Here is a 23233-nt window from a genome sequence, read left to right on the forward strand (position 1 = left end):
AAACATGTGATTCAAAGCAACAAGAAAGATAAACTCAAACAATAACAAACTGATTTCAACATCTAATCGAGGAATAACACAATGATCAGCCAATAATTCCACCAATAAAGATAATAAACCATGGCCATTCACATTCGACCCGAATGAGAATGAAGCCAAAAAAACCTAACAGAGACAAACTCACCACATAATAAAAAATAAACAAAGGAGTAGATATTATCTTTTCCCGTGTAGCGAACAAAGCTGGATGAAAAAACCTCTAGAAAGAGAATTGTTGTTGCTCTATCATTTGAGATTTTCTTTTTGGGATAAGGAAATAGTAAGAACAAAAGAGTAGGCTGCTGAAAAAAATGCTTTTATAAAGGTGTAATGACCCAAAAGCTCCTCTTTAGAGTTTTGAATATTTGTTTAACTTAAGTTAATTAATCGATAGTTTATGGGCTAAAGTGATAATTTATTTAAGACCCCATACTATTTAGCATTTATTTAATAAAATATGTGGGTAAAACCTATCACAATTAGTACTTAATTAATTCACAAAAGAAAAAAAAAGAAAGGAGAAAGATGGAACGGACGAAGGGTTCGACTGCTTCAGCTAAACTACATCTGCATTAATTTCTTTAATTTTTGCACACATATGTTTATATATATAAGATTGAATGGTAGGAAGAAAGAGAATTAGGATCCCTTTAAATTTTTATTATAATATATATTTTGATGGTCGTAAAAAAAAATTAAATTTAAAATAATAATAATAACCTAATCATTGGCAATGATTGCCAAGATATGATCTAATGTTTGTGTTTGGCAAAATTTGGATGCAGATTATCAAATCTGTAATTTCTTTTTTTTATTCTTTTTTTCCCAGTTCGTTAAATCATCAACTTTAATATTTTCTTTTCCTTTATTTATTTTTCTTTTCTTATTGTTCACATTATAAAAATAAAATATTATTAAATTGGGTTGTTGGAAGTGATTGGAAAGGAAAATATATATAAAAATTTGTACTTTGTCAAGTTGAGAATTTATCGGATAGTGACCTCTACTGATTAAGCCTTTGACTAGATGGAAGTATTGGAGAGTAAATTTATAGAAATATCCTTACTATTGTTAGCATATTATAATTTAAGTTTGTTATACTAAGATAGATAATTAATTGTTGGTGGATTATTAGAGTGGTATTGAAGAAAAAAAAAGGAGGGACTTAACCTTAGACTTGGAACTTAAAAAAATATAATAGTTGAAATGTTAGTTGGCATCAAGAGTTACGAACTTGATTATAAATTTGAGGTGAAATTTTAGGTCAAGATTAAACACACAAAAGTGTGAGTGTTGTTAGTTCTGAAACCTTATTGTGAATGTATATACTTGCACAGATTGCATCGATTTGGAAGCTCAACGGAAAGGGAAGGCTCAAGTCCCAGAGTGATTATTCGAGTGGTTAAGGCAAGTGGATTTCTAAACTCTTGTTAAGCGTATGAAATTCGTGTATCTTCTTGTGTGATGTTGAGAATGATTTGGAGACCTGTTGCTTATTTGTTGGTGTTGTATTCCTTGTTGTAAATTGCGCTTTGGTATCAAAATGGTTGTCTCCTCATTTTCATTTGAGCATGTCAATTGCATTGTATCTGAGACATGATTGTGGTATAAGGATGTATCATTTCGAGGGTCGTATCGCGCGCCGCGATGGATATTATATTTCAAGGGACGTATCACGCGCTGCGATGGTTACTATTATAGAGGGTCGTGTCGTGCGCCGCGACAGATGCATGGACAGATATGTCCCCCATGGGTCCCGGACTGAGAGACAGCGGGTGTGTATCGTTAAGAAAGACATGCATCATGATATTTGACATTGCATCTCATGGCATTGCACATTTTATTATTGATGAACTTGAACATGTGTTTTGCTGATCTTGTTACTGTTTTTCTGTGAAGTTTGTGATTGTTGAATATTGAGTTGTTATTGAGAATGTGTAAACTGATAGAGTGTGGTTATTGAGTGGTGTGTTTTGTAAACTGTTAGGCTGTAGCGTGGAGGTTTAGATAAGGTATAAGGAGTACCTGTATTTTATTCACTTAACTTGTGTTTAGAGGTTTGCTTGTTGGGTATCGCGTGGTTTGGTACTCACCCCTTGCTTCTACAAATTTTTGTAGGTTACAAGCCTGGATCTTTGTGATACCTTCTATTCTCTTCGTTTCCGAGGCATCTTGTGGAGGATTGTGAGGTAGCTGTTTGTCATCTCAGCGAACTTTCCTACTCCAGTTTATGATTTTATTTTTACTTGAAAGACAACTTCATTTTAGACTTCTATTTTCTTTCAATTCTAATGTTTACATTAGAGGCTTGTGCACGTGACAACCTGGTTTTGGGGATTGAATTAATATGACTTGGTTTCATACTAGAAATTGTTGTTGGATTGTCATTTACTTCCGCACTTTGTTAGATATTTGGTTTTAGGCTGACTTGTCTTGGTGGGATAAGACGAGTGCCATCACACCCATTTTTGGGTCGTGACAAAATGGTATCAGAGCCCCAGGTTCATAGGTCTCACGTGTATACAAGCCGAGTCTACGTAGAGTCTCAAGGATCAGTACGGAGACTTCTGTACTTATCTCTGAGAGGCTATAAAGATTACTATGAAACTTCCTTTTGTTCATTCTTTCTCATCGTGCGTAGTTACCTTCGTTAGTACTGAGTTGTTGTATACTCTTTTGACAGATGACGAGGACTAGAACTAATGTTACTGGTGGTAGAGGGGAGGCACTTTCCGAGGCAGTTGTTGAGGCCCCAGCTAAGGGTAGAGGTAGATCTTGAGCTAGAGGTCATGCTAGTAGTACGACAGTAGCCAGAGGTCGTGGACGTAGAGCAGCTCCAGTGAGAGGTCGTGCTAGAGAGGTCTCTACAGAACCTCAGATTGATGGCAGGGAGGACCAGGTTCCTCAAGATCCTGTAGTCACACATTTGCTTTAGGATACACTATTGAGGGTGTTAAGTGTTCTTGAAGGCTTTTCTCAGGGTGGTGGTGTGACTACCACACCACATGACTCCCGTACTAGAGAGGGGGCTCAAACCCAAGAGCAGCAACAAGCTCCAGCTGTTCAAGATGCGGTGGGGCAACTACCAGTAGATCTCGCGGTTTAGAATGATATTGCACAAGCAGTTGGGGGTCAAGTTGCATCGATGGTTGTTCTGACAGAGGATGAGCAGCATAGGTATGAGAGATTTCGAAAGATGGACCCACCTCAGTTTCAGGGTGGGAAGAGCGAGGACGCTCATGAGTTTCTAACTACCTGCCGAGAGTTACTAGAGGTGGTTGGATTAGCTGAGTCACATGGAGTTCGATATGCTACACTCCAGCTTCGTGGACCAGCGAGAGACTGGTGGAGGACTTATTCAGGATGTTTGCCAGTTGGATCTCCTCCAGTGACTTGGGAGCAGTTTGCTAGTGCATTCCAAGATTGTTTTAACCCATGGAGCGTGAGAGAGGAGAGTTGAGAGCCTGAGACAGGATGGTTTATCGGTTACAGAGTATGAGGCGCTTTTTTGCCAGTTGTCTAGGCATGCGTTGGCCATTATTCCAAATAAGACAGAGAGGATTCGCAGATTTGTGAGGGGATTGACTTTCTCTATCAGGTCAGCTGTGTTTCGGACATCTCGGGAGGGGACTTCTTTCCAGTCTATTGTGAGCACCGCCAAAGAGGCGGAATTGATGGAGAGAGAGGAGTTTGGAGACCCTAAAAGAGCTCGTATATCAGGTCAGTTTCAGGGTGCCTCATCTGGAGGTAGGGGATCACAGAGAGTGAGTGGTTCTTTTCTGCAGCGGAGACCTATTCATGCATCTATGCCGACATTTGAGGGTGGCCAGACATCTAGGGGTTCTTATGGCCCAGGTAAGGGCTCGAACGGTTCACAGCTGCAACCTACAGGGCGAGGAAATTATAGTGGATTTTCAGGGTCCACACAACAGTTCCTAGGTCAGAAATTTTGTTTTACTTGTGGAGATCCCGATCATCTAATGCGGCAGTGTACTTCACAAAGGGGTCGTGGTGGGCCTCGACCTAATTCTTCCTTCCAGACTAGACCACCAGCACCACAGGGTAGAGGTCGTGGCAGAGTTCAGTCAGGTAGAGGTGATAGAATTTCTAGTAGTGGTGTTGCAGCTCAGCAGAGTGGGGGTAGAGGTACCACCCAGGATGGAGGCGGACGAGGAGGCCACTGCTATGTTTTCCCCGGGAGACCTGAGGCGGAGACCTCCGATGCTGTTATTACAGGTATCATCCCAGTATGCCATCGACATGCGTCTGTGTTGTTTGATCCAGGTTCTACATTCCCTTATGTGTCTACGTATTTTGCTTCTAAATTTGATATGATATGTGATAGCATGACTGTACCTATTCGTGTTTCTACACCCGTGGGTAAGTCCTTAGTGGTGGATCGAGTGTATCGATCCTGTCTTGTTTCTTTGGCTGGGTATGACACTTGGGTAGACTTGATCATTCTGGGGATGGTGGACATTGATGTTATCTTGGGTATGGATTGGCTTTCTCCTTATCATGTTGTCCTTGATTGTAATGCTAAGACTGTGACTTTAGCAATGCATGGTATTCCGAGGGTTGAGTGGAAGAGTGCTAGTGGTTCTTATCCTAGCAAGGTCATCTCTTTTATCCGTGCTCAGAAATTGGTGGAGAGGGGGTCTTTGTCTTACTTAGCGTTTATTCGGGATACTAGTGTTGAACCACCTTCCATGGACTCTGTTCCCGTGGTTCAGGAGTTTCTCGATGTATTTCCTTCTAATCTTCCAGGTGTTCCTCCCGATAGGGATATCGATTTTGCTATTGATTTGGAGCCGGGCACTAAGCCTATTTCTATACCTCCATATCGTATGGCCCCAGTAGAGTTGAAAGAATTGAAGGATCAGTTGCAAGATTTATTGAGTAAGGGTTTTATTCGCCCTATTGTATCACCTTGGGGTGCCCCTGTATTGTTTGTGAAGAAGAAGGATGGGACTATGAGAATGTGTATTGATTACAGACAGTTGAACAAGGTAACAGTTAAGAATAATTATCCTCTTCCGCGTATTGATGACTTATTTGATCAGTTACAGGGAGCATCATTGTTCTCAAAAATTGATTTGAGGTTTGGGTATCATCAGTTGAAGATTAGGGCATCAGATATCCCTAAGACAGCTTTTCGGACCCGGTATGGGCATTATGAGTTTCTAGTGATGTCCTTCAGATTGACTAATGCCCCTGCAGCATTCATGGAGTTGATGAATGGGGTGTTTCGACCATACCTTGATTCTTTTGTGATTGTTTTCATCGATGACATCTTGGTTTACTCTAAGACTGTGGAGGACCATGTCCGACACCTGAGGATTGTACTTCAGAGGTTGAGAGAAGAGAAGTTGTATGCCAAGTTCTCAAAGTGTGAGTTCTGGCTTACTTCTATGACATTCTTGGGACACGTGGTGTCCAGGGAGAGTATTAGAGTAGATCCGGCCAAGATTGAGGCAGTTAGAGGCTGGACGCGACCTACTTCACCTACTGAGATTTGGAGTTTAGTGGGATTGGCAGGCTATTATCGACGATTTGTTCAGAGTTTCTCTACTATTGCAGCTCCATTGACTAGATTGACTCGACAGGATGTGAGTTTTCAGTAGTCTGATGAGTGTGAGGAGAGCTTTCAAAAGCTCAAGACTTTGTTGACTTATGCTCCTGTGTTGACTCTACCTGAGGAAGGTGTAGACTTTACTGTGTATTGTGATGCTTCAGGAGTTGGTTTGAGTGGTGTTTTGATGCAGAAGGGGAAAGTGATTTCTTATGCTTCTAGGCAGTTGAAATCCCATGAGAAGAACTACCCTACTCATGATTTGGAGTTGGCGGCTGTGGTATTTGTACTTAAGTTATGGCGTCATTATTTGTATGGAGTGCATTGTGAGATCTTCACTGATCATCGGAGTCTTCAGTATATCTTTAGCCAGAAGGATTTGAACTTAAGGCAACGAAGATGGCTTGAGTTGCTGAAGGACTATGATGTGACCATTCTGTATCATCCGGGGAAGGCCAATATTGTGGCCGATGCTTTGAGTAGGAAGACTCATAGCATGGGGAGTCTTGCATCTCTTAGTGTTGAGGAGAGACCATTGGCTAGAGATGTTCAATTGTTAGCTAACAGTCTTGTCCGATTACAGATCTCAGAGGAGAGTGATGGGATAATTGCTTTTATTGAGGCTCGATCTTCTCTAGTCGAGCTGATTCGTGCACACCAGTTTGATGATGAAAAATTATGTCTCATTCGAGACAAAGTATTGAGAGGGGAAGCTAAGGAGGCTGTCCTTGATTCTGATGGTGTCTTGAGGATTGGAGGCAGGATTTGTGGTCCCAAGACAGGCGATTTGATTAGATTGATCCTTGAGGAGGCCCATTGTTCTCGATATTCTATCCATCCGGGAGCGGCGAAAATGTATCATGATCTGAGTCAACATTACTTGTGGTGTGGGATGAAGAGAGATATTACAGACTTTGTTTTGAGGTGTTTGACTTGCCAGCAGGTCAAGTATGAGCACCAGCGGCCTGGTGGTGTATCTCAAAGGATGCCTATTTCTACTTGGAAGTGGGAGCGGATTACTATGGACTTTGTTGTGGGTTTGCCTACCACAGTGAGTGGTTATGACTCTATTTGGGTTGTTGTTGATAGGCTGACCAAGTCTGCCCACTTCATCCCGGTTCGGGTAAAGTAAACAGCAGAAAAGTTAGCCGAACTATATATCAGTCAGATTGTGTGACTACATGGAGTTCCTGTTTCTATCATATCAGATCGAGGTTCACTATTTACTTCTCACTTCATGGAAGGCATTACAACATGGTCTGGGTACTCAGTTAGATATGAGTACGGCATTTAACCCTCAGACAGATGGTCAATCTGAGCGGACCATTCAGGTATTGGAAGATATGCTTCGAGCGTGTGTAATCGATTTTGGTGCAAGATGGGATCGACATTTATCCTTAGCGGAGTTCGCCTATAATAACAGTTATCACTCTAGTATCCAAATGGCCCCATTTGAGGCATTGTATGGTAGACGGTGTAGATCTCCTATTGGTTGGTTTGATTCGGCGGAGATGGACTCTTTGGATACAGACTTGCTTAGAGATGCTATGGAACAAGTCCGTATGATTCAGTATAGACTGTTGACAGCCCAGAGTCGACAGAAGAGTTATGCAGACCGGAGAGTTAGAGCCTTAGTGTTTATGGAGGGTGATCATGTTTGGCTCCGAGTATCACCCATGAAGGGTGTGATGAGGTTTGGGAAAAAGGGCAAGCTCAGCCCTAGGTTCATTGGACCTTTTGAGATTTTGAGCCGAGTGGGAGAGGTGGCCTATAAGCTGGCCTTGCCACCTAGTTTGTCGGCAGTTCATCATGTTTTCCATGTCTCTATGCTTCGAAAGTATATTACGGATGAATCTCATGTGCTTTCACTTGATTCTGTGGAGTTGGGTCCAGACTTGACATTTGAGGAGGAGCCTATAGCTATTTTGGATAGGCAGGTTCGAAAGCTTAGGACCAAGGAGGTTGCTTCAGTGAAGGTGCATTGGAAGCACCGAACAGTGGGAGAGGCAACTTGGGAGACTGAGTCTGACATGCGCGCCAGATATCCTCAACTTTTTGAAGCTTCAGGTACTTTCTTTTACTCTATGTTCGAGGACGAACATGATTTTTAGTGGTGGATAATGTAATGACCCAAAAGCTCCTCTTTAGAGTTCTGAATATTTGTTTAACTTAAGTTAATTAATCGATAGTTTATGGGCTAAAGTGATAATTTATTTAAGACCCTATACTTTAGCATTTATTTAATAAAATATGTGGGTAAAACCTATCACAATTAGTACTTAATTAATTCACAAAAGAAAAAAAAAGAAAGGAGAAAGACGGAACGGACGAAGGGTTCGACAGCTTCAGGTAAACTACACCTGCATTAATTTCTTTAATTGTTGCACACATATGTTTATATATATAAGATTGAATGGTAGGAAGAAAGAGAATTAGGATCCCTTTAAATTTTTATTATAGTATATATTTTGATGGTTGTAAACAAAAAAAAAATAAATTTAAAATAATAATAATAACCTAATCATTGGCAATGATTGCCAAGATATGATCTAATGTTTGTGTTTGGCAAAATTTGGATGCAGATTATCAAATCTGCAATTTCTTTTTTTTATTCTTTTTTTCCCAGTTCGTAAAATCATCAACTTTAATATTTTCTTTTCCTTTATTTATTTTTCTTTTCTTATTGTTCACATTATAAAAATAAAATATTATTAAATTGGGTTGTTGGAAGTGATTGGAAAGGAAAATATATATAAAAATTTGTATTTTGTGAAGTTGAGAATTTATCGGATAGTGACCTCTACTGATTAAGCCTTTGACTAGATGGAAGTATTGGAGATTATTTTTTAGAAATATCCTTACTATTGTTAGCATATTATAATTTATGTTTGTTATACTAAGATAGATAATTAATTGTTGGTGGATTATTAGAGTGGTATTGAAGAAAAAAAAAAGGAGGGACTTAACCTTAGACTTGGAACTTAAAAAAATATAATAGTTGAAATGTTAGTTGGCATCAAGAGTTACGAACTTGATTATAAATTTGAGGTGAAATTTTAGGTCAAGATTAAACACACAAAAGTGTGAGTGTTGTTAGTTCTGAAACCTTATTGTGAATGTATATACTTTCATAGATTGCATCGATTTGGAAGCTCAACAGAAAGGGAAGGCTCAAGTCCCAGACTGATTATTCGAGTGGTTAAGGTAAGTGGATTTCTAAACTCTTGTTAAGCGTATGAAATTCGTGTATCTTCTTGTGTGATGTTGAGAATGATTTGGAGACTTGTTGCTTATTTGTTGGTGTTGTATTCCTTGTTGTAAATTGCTCTTTGGTATCAAAATGGTTGTCTCCTCATTTTCATTTGAGCATGTCAATTGCATTGTATCTGAGACATGATTGTGGTATAAGGATGTATCATTTCGAGCGTCGTATCGCGCGCCGTGATGGATATTATTTCGAGGGACGTATCGCGCGCCGCGATGGTTACTATTATAAAGAGTCGTGTCGTGCGCCGCGACAGATGTATGGACAGATATGTCCCCCATGGGTCCCGGACTGAGAGACAGCGGGTGTGTATCGTTAAGAAAGACATGCATCACGATATTTGATATTGCATCTCATGGCATTGCACATTTTACTATTGATGAACTTGAACAAGTGTTTTGCTGATCTTGTGACTGTTTCTCTGTGAAGTTTGTGATTGTTGAATATTGAGTTGTTATTGAGAATGTGTAAACTGATAGAGTGTGGTTATTGAGTGGTGTGTTTGGTAAACTGTTAGGCTGTAGCGTGGAGGTTTAGATAGGGTGTAAGGAGTACCCGTATTTTGTTCACTTAACTTGTGTTTAGAGGTTTGCTTATTGGGTACCGCGTGGTTTGGTACTCACCCCTTGCTTTTACAAATTTTTGTAGGTTACGAGCCTGGATCTTTGTGATACCTTCTATTCTCTTCGTTTCCGAGGCATCTTGTGGAGGATTGTGAGGTAGTTGTTTGTCATCTCAGCGAACTTTCCTACTCCAGTTTATGATTTTGTTTTTACTTGAAAGACAACTTCATTTTAGACTTCTATTTTCTTTCAATTCTAATGTTTACATTAGAGGCTTGTGCACGTGACAACCTGGTTTTGGGGATTGAATTAATATGACTTGGTTTCATACTAGAAATTGTTGTTGGATTGTCATTTACTTCCGCACTTTGTTAGATATTTGGTTTTAGGCTGACTTGTCTTGCTGGGATAAGACGAATGCCATCACACCCCTTTTTGGGTCGTCACAAAAGGCCCATAATTTGTTCCTTTAATATGGGTTAGCTAAATGATTTATTAATTTAGCCAAATCAAATTTAGTTTGCAAATTCAGTTAAAGTGTAAATAAGATGAATTAATATAATTAATTTAGGAGCTTCTAAATCTTAAAAAAATAAAATAATTATTTCAACCATAAACTAGTTGATTTTTAAAATTAACCATAACCTAAACTAAACTAATTTTGTAAAATACTTACCAAAATTAATATCTTTTCAGGATTATTTTCAAATATTTATAAAATAAACTAATTATATAAAAACATATTTACTATTTAAAAATTATAAAATCTACTAAAATTACTCTAAAATAACTTTAAAAACATTTTAAATTTTATAAAGCTAATTATTTTAAATCAATCAAAATTAATGAAGCTTGATAGTTAAATTATGTGCGGAGGTCCAAAGTTGGGTATCAACAGTAGGAACTTCAAGGAATGTTGCGAATGAAAATTTAAGGCTTTCATTGAATGGTAATTTTGATGTTTACTCGAAAAAATGAATCAAGTTTCTAGCTGGTGGATCGCAAGGATATGTTGTTTAAAGTGTAGCTGAGGTTGAAATCCAACAACGTCCTACTCAACATATCAAGAATTTACGAATTGATTTATATATATTTATTCAATTTTAATTTGTACCAAAATTGAAGTTGGAAATAATTTATATTTTTACCTTTAGTTCTCAATGTGAAATCATCTTCAATTGAATAGAAATCACTGTCTACACAACAGGTGAAGGACCAAAAAAGAAAGAAAGAAAATTGAACGACTTTTATACTCGTGTAAAAAGATAAATAAAGTGAAGATAGTTTTTCTTTGTCATGATAATTTTCTTACTAAATAAACATGTTGGTGGAGTTGATAGAAAACCCTTTATTATCTTAACAAAGTAATAGCTTTTATGTCGTTGTTGTTATTTCATCTTTCCTTGTTGTTTTAAAGGAAGGACTAAGTTCCTCCTATCTAAGATAATAAAGTTTTTATTAGGTATCCCGCTTGTATTGTTATGCTATGCATCACCATTTTTCAACATCATCTCCACCAGCATGTTTGACAGATTCAGTGGGGTCAAAAAATTGTCATAGCAAAGACAAACAATCTTTACTTCTCCTCCATTGCTCATTAGTAGCTTCGATAATTGCTACGATTAGATGCTGGATTCGCTCCAATGTGCCATTGGCTGGAGGTATCGCATTAGAACTACAATCCTTTTTCTTTTGTCTTGATAATTAGCTCTCTGCATGTTAACAAAAACTAAAAAAATAAGAAAGCTATTGAATTACTAACTAAATAAACTTAATAGGAAAAAAACTATGTAAGTATGAAATTCACTTTTATGGATGAATGCTTGGAGAAACCTTCAGCCAATTGAGAGATTATAAAGGGAAAAAATTGAGGTGTGAAAGTGGAAAAAATGTGAAGCGGTATTTTATTTCCGTGGGTGTAAGTGAAAATGACGAAATAGCTCCTTGTCACGTGGTTTAAGAAGGGACTTGAGAAATTGATCCAAAAAAGCAATTTAGCTAGAGTCTAAATAAGATGTAATCGACTGAAAATGACATTGTCTGTTGTAATATCTACTGAGAAACAGAATGGAACTTGACATGTGTGAGGAAAATTACTACATGAAAATTTGCAAAAAGTTTTCAGTTTCACACTATGGATGTGAAAATATTATTTATGCATTTTTATTTAGATTTCAAAATTTTTTTGGGCAAATTTTTTTAAATGTTGTATCATCTAATTGTTTTATGGGCAAATTTTATTAAATGTCATATTATCATATTGTTTTAACTTCCTATATTAATGAATTTTTGATTTTTTCCTTAGTTTATAATAAATGAATTGTTAAAATTTAAGATAATTGTTGATTTTTTTCTTCAAATAGACTCCAGCAAGTAGTGGCTGACCCATAATTTTAAGAAAGAGGTTCAAAATCCGAAGAAAAAAAATATACACATGAACTAGTGAAAATGGGTTCAACATCTAATATATGTACCTAATAATTTATTTTAATCATATATAAATCATATTGCTAGGAGTAATAAATATATCGGAAAAGTCTCAAAAATACCCCTAAACTATTCGAAATAGCTCAAATATACCCTTAAAGTTTATTTTGGCTCAAAAATACCCTTCCCGTCATACTATTGGATCAAAAATACCCTTCGTATTAACGAAAGTTGTTAAATGCCACGTGGATGCCATGTGGACGCCACATTGCATGCAAATAGGATTCCAGTGCCACGTAGACTAAATATAAAGGGTCAAAAATACCCTTAAACTATTAAAAATAGCTCATGTATACCCTTAAATTATACTACGGGCTCAAAACTACCCTTCCCGTCAAACTATTGGATCAAAAGTACCCTTCTTATTAACAGAAGTTGTTAAATGTCATGTGGATGCCACATTGCATGCCAATAAGGTTCTAATGCCACATAGACTAAATCCCTAAATCCTAATTACTTCTCCCCTCATTTCATTATTTCAAAAATGATATATTCACCAGTTCTCCATTATTTCGCGGCTAGGGTTTCATACTTTTATTCGTGGTTGAGTTTCAAAGTGGATATTCATACATGTAGGTTAGTAAATATTTTTTTTCTTTTATTATGTTTATGATTTCAAAGCATGATAGTTAGGATTTCATAACTTTCCCCTCATTTTGCAGCTAAGGCTTCGTAGCTTTCTTCGGAGCTGAGTTTTCAAATGGATATTTATGGTGGTAGGTTAGTCAATATTTTTTATTATTTTATTACAGTTAAGATATCAAAGTATGATAGATAGAATTTCACAACTTTCCCGTCATTTTGTGGCCAAGGTTCCATAATTTTCTTCTATGATGAGTTTCAAAGTAGATTTTTGTGGTTGCAAACACAATAAAATAAGAAAAAAGTTTACTAACTCATAACCACGAATATCCATTTTTAAACCCAGCAACGAAGAAAACTATGAAACCTTAGCCACAAAATGAGGGATAAGGATGAAATTGTTTCTGGAAAATAATGAAATGAGGGGAAAATGAGTAATTAAGATTTAGGGATTTAGTCAATGTGGTATATGTGGAATTTAACAACTTCCGCTAAAAAAGATCAATTTTGACCCAATAGTTTGACGGAAAGGGTAGTTTTGAGCCGAAATATAGTTTAAATGTAAATATGAGCTATTTAGGATAGTTTGAGGGTACTTTTGACCCGTTTCCTTTTATTCTATGTCGCAGTGAAAATCTATTGGGATGCCATGTGGCGTTCATGTGGCATCCACATGGCATTTAACGATTTCCGTTAATTAGAAGGACATTTTTGACCCGATAGTTTGACGAGAAGAGAAGTTTTGAGCCAAAATATATTTTAAGGATATATATGAGCTATTTCAGATAATTTAAGGGTATTTTTGACCTTTTTCCGTAAATATATCTATTGACCACAATGGTTTGGAGTTAACAAGTCTACGGTTATCTGAGTTATATTTTTAAGTTCTAAAAAAAGTAACAGTGTTTTGATTGATTCTTGAATATCGAAATAATGATTTTATTCCTACGAGTTTTTGTCATTTTTAATTTTTTCGTTCTTCTTTTCTGAAAATTAATAATTGTATTATGCTTAATTAAAGCTTCTTTTCTGATTTGTTTGTTGTCTACATTTTTTTAGTTATTCTTTCTTTTCTTTTGGAGATCACTAATCTTATGATACTGTATCAATGCGTTTAATAATATTATCACCATGTATAATAATAACTTAAAATATATGTATAGGTAGATATTGAACAATTGATCATTGTGTTTATTTCTTTTGAAAAATATTATGAAATAGAAGACAATGGAATAAGGTTATTATAAACTTTTGCTAATGATCAGTTCAATGTTATAAACCTATTGAGAATATTAAGTGTTAAGGTTCATAATATAATCAAGGTGTGAAAGTGGAGAAAACGTGCAGACGTTTTTATTTTCATGGGTGTAAGTTTTAATGAAGAAATAGCTCCTTGTAAGTGATTTAAGAAGGAGCTTGGGAAATGATCCAAAAATATAATTTAGCTAGAGTCTAAATAAGAAGAACCGACTTAAAATGACTCATGTCCATTGTGATTATCTAGTGAAAACAGAACGGAACTTGACACGTGTTTGAAAAATCACTACATGAAAATTTGCGAAAAATTTTCACTTTCACAATACGGATGTGAAAATATTATTTATGCATTTTTTATATGTTAGAAATACTAGAACTATTAAGGTTATTGGAATGGAAAAGTTTTTCTTATTAAACTCTCATATGAAAAATATTGATATTATCTGAGGTGATATATATGATTTAATATCTGGATCAATTATTCTTATGAAATTATGATAAAAGGTTGAAATATTTTATTTGAGTTAGATAAGATTTAATAAAATGATGTGTTTGTGTGTGTGTGTGTGGGGGGGGGGGGGGGATTATGTTCATAGTTTTTTGGATGCTGCTATTTTTGGTTCATGTTATTCTAGAATACTCAAAATAAATTGTTTAAAAGTTATTATTTTGAATTTTACTATGATCATGTGGTTCATGTGTAAATCTCCCACATACTTTCTCCGTCCGGTATTGTTTGTCATGTGTGCTTTTTAAAAGTTAATTTGACTAATTTTCAAAATTTAATTAGATCACATTAATTCGATATAAATAAAAAATTAGATAACCTAAAACTATATGTAAAGTACTATAAATTGCAATTTTTTTGCATATTATTATGATGAAAAAATATATCTTAAAATATTAATCAAAGTTTTTTATAATTTGACTCTAAAAATAGAAACCATGATAAATAATACCGGACGAGGAAGTAATATTTTAGTAGATTGATTAGTTAATTATCTTTCTATATTTGAATTGAAGTACTTTGTGTTTATATATGGACACAAGTTTATGCTTTGGAATGATTTACTAATTTATTTTTATTAACTTATAACAATTTATTGACTGTCTACGTAAATACATAATCATATATGGATTTTTTTAGCCATAAATTTGTGTTGAATTGAATTTAACCACTAAGAAATTACTTGTTTATGTTTTTGAGCATTTAAATTTTAGATTTAATTCTTTCGAATTTCTTAAGACTTATATAAATAATGATTAAATGTGAAAAGTATTATAATCATATTTGTGAATATTTTCTCTACATATACAAAAGGTTTTTGTTGAAAATAAAGAGATGAAATTTGACATTTTAATTTATAAATTTATATTGTACATTCAAAATAGAAAATTTTATGAAAAAGTTATACCTTGTTATGAAATATTAGGATGTTTTATAAAGATTGTGTTGTATATAATTTTAAGAAAGAAAAAATTGCATCTGAGTTTTTTTAATTATTCTAACATATTTCTTATGAGTATTAAATGTCCTAAATAGTTTTGTTTGACCTTTTCTTCCAACTCCTTGCTATTACAACATATATCAATTATGAGTCATTTCTTTATTACAATTCTAAATTAAATTGTAAGAATGAGTTTATGCACATTAATTTTGTACATTTAAGGCAAATTTTTTATTCAATTTATATCCTATTTTATGTTCTTTTGCTCGTACTGTCAAACACGCTTCAAATAATAAGAATTTTCTAAAATATTCATGATAAAGTATTTTTCTATAAAATATTCAACAATCCTAAAAATATTTCATATACTTTATTTTCTTACAAAAAAATACTACTAATTGATAAATTGATAGGATGGTGATCAACACTAGCAAACGAACGAAAAATAGTCAAGAGACAATAGGAATTTGGTTTGATGTGTACAAGGGAGCCTAATGATAAGTTCAAGCATATATACTCCATGTAAGTCTACAATTAGGAGAATAATTGGACTTTTTGTGTTCATGAAGAAGGTATGTAACAACACTATATATATTTCAAGTTTAAATTTATTTGTGTGTGGTAAATTGAGCTTATATATCCTTTAAAGTGGAAGAAGATTTGGAGAAATGATAATTTCACTAAGAAAAATTAAATTTGACTAAACAGATATATTTATGTGGTCATTTCTCAAGTAAATCTTATGGCTAATATGTAAAAGATTGGGTGTTAGATTTGGATGGTACCAAGTATATTTGTTCACTACACCCAAGTTGAACAAGAAAATTAATTTTTATGTATATTAGGAATTCTAGAACTAGTTACGTTCTTAGAATGGAAAGTTCTTCTTATTAAATTCACATATGGGAAATATTGATATTATGTAAGGTGGTATATATGATTTAATATTCGAGCCAATGAACCTTATGAAAATATGATTAAAAGTTGAAACCTTTTATTTGAGTTAGATAAAATTTAACAAAATGATTAAAATTATTTATCAACAAATGAAAATTTTAAGTCAAAAAAATAACTTAGAAACCTTTAAAAATCTAATCCCCATATTATAATCAACACATAACTACTGTAGTCTTACGAGAAGAACAAAATTATACATAATCAAAGAGGGATAACATATATATTAACACAATTGTTAGATATAGCAGAAAATAAAAATTATAACTCGAAAAATAAACTTAAAAACCTTTAAGTTAGAAGTCGATAGCAAATCTTAACATATAAAGAAAACAACTTATTTTTAGCAAGAAATGAAATTTTTATAGTCAAGCAATAACATAAAAATACTTTAAAAGGTTGAACCCCGAACCCTAATAAACGCATTAATATTTTAAAATCTTATGAGAGAGGAACAAAATTACAAATAATCGACTAGAGATAATTAAAAAGAAAACATATTTTATAATATTTAAAGTAACTGAGATAGATGATATTAGTCTGGTGAAAAAATGTTTTGTTAAATGCTTATTGTTTGATCGAGTACTTTAGAGACCATTAACTTGTAACAATTTTATTGAGTAGCTAAGCTATCATAAATGGGTTGCTTTAGATGCATAAATTTGTGTTGAAATTGAACATTCTAATAAATTACATGTTTGTGTTTTTTGAGCATCAAAATTTAGACTTAATTCTTTTGAACTTCTTGAAACTTAATACTAGATGTGAAAATTATTATTGTGTTACATTTGTGAATATTCTTCTATACATATGCAAAAGGTTTTTGTTGAAAACAAAGAGATGAATATTTTGACATTTTAATTTATAAATTTGTATTTACATATAGAATTGAAAACTTAATGAAAAAGTTATCTCTCCTTTATGAAATATTTGAAAGTGTAGATGTGTTTTGTTAAGGTTGTGTAACATATTCGTAAGAAAAGAAAAAATAGAATCTAAGGTTTTTTTAATTATATGTTAATAAATGTTGCATATACATATTTGTGATAGTTGATCAATTGTGATATGATTGGATGTAACGTTAGAGTGGGAAAATATATTCTTAATTTTTTATAATTTATTATATTTCTCATGTTCTTGTTGATATATTGCTTCTTGATGCGTTATTTGAAAAGAAATAATTTGTGATGCACTAGAGGTGCCACAAGTATAGTATCAAATAAATTAAATATTTTGTTGTACTAGAACTCTAGAAGCGTACTATGAAGCAATATGAATCTCAAAATTTGCTAGTAATGATGAGTTATTATTGATGATGGTGCCATAACATAAAAGGCAACTAATTAGAGTAGTTGTTGTACTGGAGTTGATTAGTGATCAGACTAAGTGGTTATAATAATTCTTAGTGTGTATTCTAAATGGAATAAAATTAATTTTTTTGTGCTAAAATTAGATACATCTGTTTAAGACGTAATGTGATAAAAGAATTGTTGTGAGATTAATAATAACAAGCGCATGGGCATTTCAGCGCAAAACCACAATAACGACAAAGATAAAAGAAGTATAATGTCACAACATAAGACACTGATTTACAAAAGAATTATTGGTTCATAAAAGTTAAACTTCACTAATTGTTCTTGTAAGTTTAATCTTGTTTACCCATCAAAATAAAGAAGATAATACCAATTATGTTCCTATGGGCTATAGCATCTGTAGGTAATAGATATACTTGTTGGTAAAAGGCACTTAGTTGAGTGTTGTAGAGGAGTAGTTCTTACTAACACCAAAAATACTTTCTATTTGAACTTGAAAGTGAGGTTGAAAGCTTGATGTAACAACTTTTAGGTTATGCTTTTAGATAAAATATTTGTGGTTGGTAGTATTGGAAAGTTCGTTTTGAGAACTATGGCCTCAATGCCTTTGGTAGAATAGCGAAGGTAGTACAACATGAACATGAGGTGCACGCACGTCATGAGTTCAAACTCTGTTGTGAACCGGGTTTCGTATTTAAGTAAAGAAGGATAGAACGTGACCAATTATTCATTGAGTGTGGGAGAAAAAAATAACAGATTTATCAATCATAAAAACACGTTTCGAAGTTTTGACTTCAATTCATGTTGTCCACTCTAAACATGATAGAATATGACCGAGAGGAACTGTTGTTATACCAAGAGTTAGAACTGTTGCACCTTATTTTAAATCTTGTTTAGAGATACATTAATCAAAGAAGCTTTAGCAAGAATTGCATAATAAGGTGATAAATTCAATTGAATACTATCTTGCAATACTGAAAAAGAGAATAACCTAAATACACACAAAGGCGTATTCATGAGGGGGTCACAGGGTTCACGTGAACACATGCTCTACTCCTGAAATCATATATAATAGTATTATATTTTTTTAAAAAAGTATTTAAATATATATGTGTGAACCCACATATGAAGTATTGTATAATGTCGTGCGATGATGATTGGGTGCACCTCTCTAAGAGAAGCTTAGATTTACCTTTTCGTAATAGTGCACCCATCATCTCAAAATTTTGAATACACATCTTATTTTACCATAATCTCTAAAATTCTCTATCATTTAAAAATGTTTCAAAAATCTCTTCTCGAATACATCACTCTCCTCTCGATGATACATTATATCCCCTCACAAATAAATAACTCCCCTGATACATCCTCACCTATGTATCCGGATGTTTGCTGATGTATCTGTAAGTCAAGTGATGCATTCGGATGTCATATCCCATCTCTGATACATCCCTCCCCTTGCGGATACATCCCTCACCTATGTATCCAGAAGTCGAGTCATGTATCAAGAACTAGTAATGTATCCAAAATCCATAAATTTTAAGAGATTTTTGTAATTTAAAAAAAAACAAGAAAATAATGTAATTTAAATCCTTATTGTTTTTCTTGATGTTTGAGTGGAATATCAATACTTTGATATTGTCCATTGGACTACAAGAACTATAAGATCGTAATAATGACTGTAGATGCATACGATTCCTTTAAGGATGAGTTGATTGTTTTTTTGAAGGGAAGTTTATCAGGGAGAGATAAGTTGAAAAGGCAATTCGCCTTGACATTTTTCCTTGCTCCACAAGATAACGTTATTTTGTTTCGAATGTTGTTTTTAGGTATGTAGAAGAAAATAAGATTGATACCGTCTCGAAAATGATTAATCCAGTTGAGGATGTGTAGTTAGAGGTTTCGTTCCCCGATCCAAGTTGGTTCTCTTTTCTAAATCAATAAGTGTAGTTGTTCCTGTTTTCTCTAAAAAAAATTTTACTATCTTCATGTTGAATTCAAAACCTACTCATGTCGTTGATCCTCCAATATATCAACCAAGTTGGCTCACATGCTGAAGAAGTTCAACATGTTGAGGAAACGACCAACGACTCTTTGGAAGATGGGAGACGTGTTGGTGATGAAAGATAGATCGTTGTGGAAATTGAATCTCGTTTCAACGAGGATCAGAACCCAGCAAATACAGAATCTGCTAATTTTGTTTCCCAAGAGGATTCTCCAAAGAAGTCATATGCATCATTCGTCACTTCACAAAAAAGAAAGGGACATCCAAATTTTAGGTACCCACAAATACTTCCAAAATGTCTCCTCCGAAGGCTGTAAAACAGTCGGTTGCTGCAGTAGCACAAACTGTAGCTCTTGAAGCATCAAATGCTACTGCCCCAGTGGTGTTAATGTACCTGAAACTAATGATACGAAACATGAATGTACAATTTCTTTGAAACTAGCCTGAAATATACTCATTACTCATCTTTTGATGGACACATCTATATGTGACAAAAAAATGGAATAGGCATGTTAGTATTTAGTTTTTGAGAAAATGAATAAGTATATGTGGTTTGATCTAGATGTTGGGTTATTTGATCTACTAGCATTGTCATGCTTACTCAGCTTTAGACTTACTCATTGTTTACCGCCAGTAAGAGTACATTGTCATCTGATTTACTTCGATTTTAATTCTTGGAGTTGAGTGCTACTCTATTTATGTCTGCAATTTGCCTGTAGATGTTACTGTATCCTAACTCGAAGCTGAATTTATGAGATTTAGGCATATTATGAAAGGAGGTGTACAAGTTAGAAGTAATAGGGTTGGTTCAGCATACATTATATTCATCTTTGTTCACTAACACCTACAGATTGTTATCATGTGTCCACTTAACTCTAGTTGTTGTTCTTTTCAACTCGATAACAACTTGACAAGCCTCCATGATAATGGGTGAAGCCTGAAAAATGAATAGTCACAGTAATGCATCTTCATATCATGTACTAAAAAGTCTAGGAAGTAAACACATTCTAAATTCTATAAAAAGATAGACAGTGCAATGATATTTCAGGGGCACATACCTGTATGGCACTGTTCATGGATCTCATATCTTCAAATTCAAAAAAACCAAAGCAGAATCCTTGTTGCTGCAGAAAAGGGAATAAGTAGACACATATTGACAATTTGTAGGTAACTGAACCAAGATGATATAACGTGATGCACTAACCCTATTACTTCTAACTTGTACGCCTTCTTGCTTAATAGGCCCATATGTCTTAAATTCAGCTTCAAGTTGGGCTACAGTAACCTCTAGAGGCAAATTTCGGACATAAATAAAGTATCCCTCAGCTGCAAGAATTCAAATTTAAGTAAATTAGATGACAATGTACTCTTAATGGGACTTTAAGCAATGAGAAATTCAAAAGCAAAATGAACATGACAATTGCAAGCAAATCAGATAATACAACATCTAGATCAAACTCAAAACGCATCTACTTATTGTGCTCCTTTATTTGCTACAAAAATTAAATATGGACATCGCTATTCAATTTTTTCAGACATAGATGTGTCCATCACATGATCGAAGTGTTGAGTTTATTTCAGACAGGTTTCAAGAGATTATATCTTCATCTTCAACATCATTATCTTCAGGTACATCGATTCCACTATTGGTAGTAGGATTTGATGATTCAGGAGCTGCGTTTTGTGCTACTGCAGTAACTGGTTGTTTTACAGCCTTCAGAGGAGCCACTCTGGAAGTATTGGTGGATACATGGATTTTGGTTGGCCCTTTCTTTATTTGTGAACTAACATTGGATGCATACGACTTCTTTGGAGCATCCCCTTGGGCAACAGAATTAGCTAATTCTGTATTTGTAGGGTGCTGGTCCTCGTTGAAATATGATCCAGTTTCCACAACAATCTCTCTTTGATCAGCAACTTGCCTCCTATCTATCGAAGAGTCATTGGCTTTTTCCTCAACATGTTGAACTTCTCCTGCAGGTGAGTCAGCTTGGTCGAGATTTGGAGGATCAACCACATGAGTAGGTTTTGTATTCAAAATGAAAATAGTAAAATATTTTAAGAGGATAAAAGAACAAGTACATTTATTGAATTAGAAAAGAGATCCAACCTTGATCAGGGGTAAAAATCTCTGACTGGCATCCTCAGTTCCATTAAGCACTTCTGAAATGGTATAAATCTTATTATCTTCGCCATACCTAAAAACATCATTCAACACAAAATAACCCTTTTCATGCGGAGCAAGGAAAAATGTCTGGGCGAATTTCCTTTTTAAGTTATCCCTTCCGGTTAAGCATCCATTCACCAAAACAACCACCCCATCCTTGAAGGAATCCTGTGCATCTGCAGTCCTTATTTCGGCCTTGTAGTTCTTGTAGTCCAATGAACATATCAAAGTGTTGATATTCTGCTCAATCATCAAGAAAAGCTATAAGGTTTTACATATTGCAAGATAATATTCAATTTATCACCTTATCATACAATTCTTGCTAATGATTCTTCAATTAATAATATCTCTAAACAAGATTTTAAAAAAGGTGCACCAAAGAACAATACAAGTAATACACTTTTGGCATTCTACTAATCATGTAAAGTTAGCAACACTTTAAGTACACAATATAGATATGAGGAAGGCATTTTCTAGACCAATGGAATTCTCCAAGCGGAGAAGGGTCTAAAATACCCTTATAGTATTAGAAATGGTACAAAAATACCCCTCGTTTTTCTTTTGGCCTTAATATACACTTGGGGTTAACCTTTAGGTACCTATTTTGCCCTTTTGGCTAACAGACTATAAGTCAATATTTTTAATTATTTCATTTATTACGTGGCATGTTGTAATTGGTTAAAAATTCAATTAATTAAAATCTAATTAGTTTGACCCAAACCACCCTATCCACCCGGATCGACCCGACCCATCTTTCAAAATACCCAACCCATCCAAATAAAACATCCGTTACCCATTTCATTTTTAAAAAACCTAAACATTTCCCCCAACATCATCTGTTCTTGGAGCTGCGGCGATGTTCAAGTCAAAGTGAAGAAATTGATTTTCTACTCCGATAAAGTAAGAACTGAAGACTTACTTTTAATAATTTTCATAAATATTGTGTAATGATTGTTCGATTAAATGTATTTCGTAAATAGTTAGGGTTTAGTTTTATTCAATTTTTGATTGCATTTTGTCTCTTGTACTGTAGTGTGTGAAGTTTGTGTAGGGTTAACATTATATATTATTTTCTGATGTTAGAGTCTTTTATCGCTTCATACATGTTTTATAGATTGTTCTCGAGTATGTATGTGTGTGATTGGTATGTGTATGACTTCATTGGTCCCAATTTGTGCATTTTTGTTTGTTTTGTGTTGTATTCCATGTGAATAAATAATGTTAGTGGTCCCTATAACTTTACTACCTTTATCTTTATATTAAATAATGTTAGTTTTCCTATAAGTTGTTTTGTTTATAGCTAACAATTCCTTTTAATTTTTTTTCTTCCATGTGAAAAATTTGAAGAATGACCAAAAAAGTTGATTTAGTATTTAACTATGGGGGCAAGTGAGTCCTTTCTCCTCAAGTTGTATACATTAAAAAATTAAATGAAACCTGGCATGGTTATGATGTGGATTTGCTGTCATATATTGACATTTGCTTAGAGTTCATTAATAAATGTGGATTTAGGGCTGTGAAACAAATGTTAGTAACAGGACCAACTGGTAGGTATTATTTGCTTGAGGATGATTCAAGCAT

At 34.3% G+C, this 23233-nt stretch overlaps 2 protein-coding genes across 2 annotated transcripts; one reads left to right on the forward strand and one right to left on the reverse strand.

The window, feature by feature from the left end:
• Positions 1-7251: 7251 nt before the first annotated feature.
• Positions 7252-8798, forward strand: LOC138342042 (uncharacterized). Its single transcript, XM_069294224.1, has 2 exons — positions 7252-7678; positions 8746-8798. Exons 1-2 carry the CDS (start codon positions 7252-7254, stop codon positions 8796-8798), a joined length of 480 nt encoding a protein of 159 aa, XP_069150325.1.
• Positions 8799-21073: 12275 nt separating this feature from the next.
• Positions 21074-21904, reverse strand: LOC138342043 (nuclear transport factor 2-like). The gene is made up of 2 exons (XM_069294225.1): positions 21622-21904; positions 21074-21459 (listed from the first exon to the last, which is right to left on the reverse strand). The coding sequence occupies exons 1-2, from the start codon at positions 21902-21904 to the stop codon at positions 21074-21076; spliced, it is 669 nt and encodes a 222-aa protein (XP_069150326.1).
• Between the last annotated feature and the right edge of the window lie 1329 nt (positions 21905-23233).

Source organism: Solanum lycopersicum, chromosome 2 (assembly GCF_036512215.1).
Source record: "Solanum lycopersicum chromosome 2, SLM_r2.1".
Lineage (NCBI taxonomy): Eukaryota > Viridiplantae > Streptophyta > Magnoliopsida > Solanales > Solanaceae > Solanum > Solanum lycopersicum.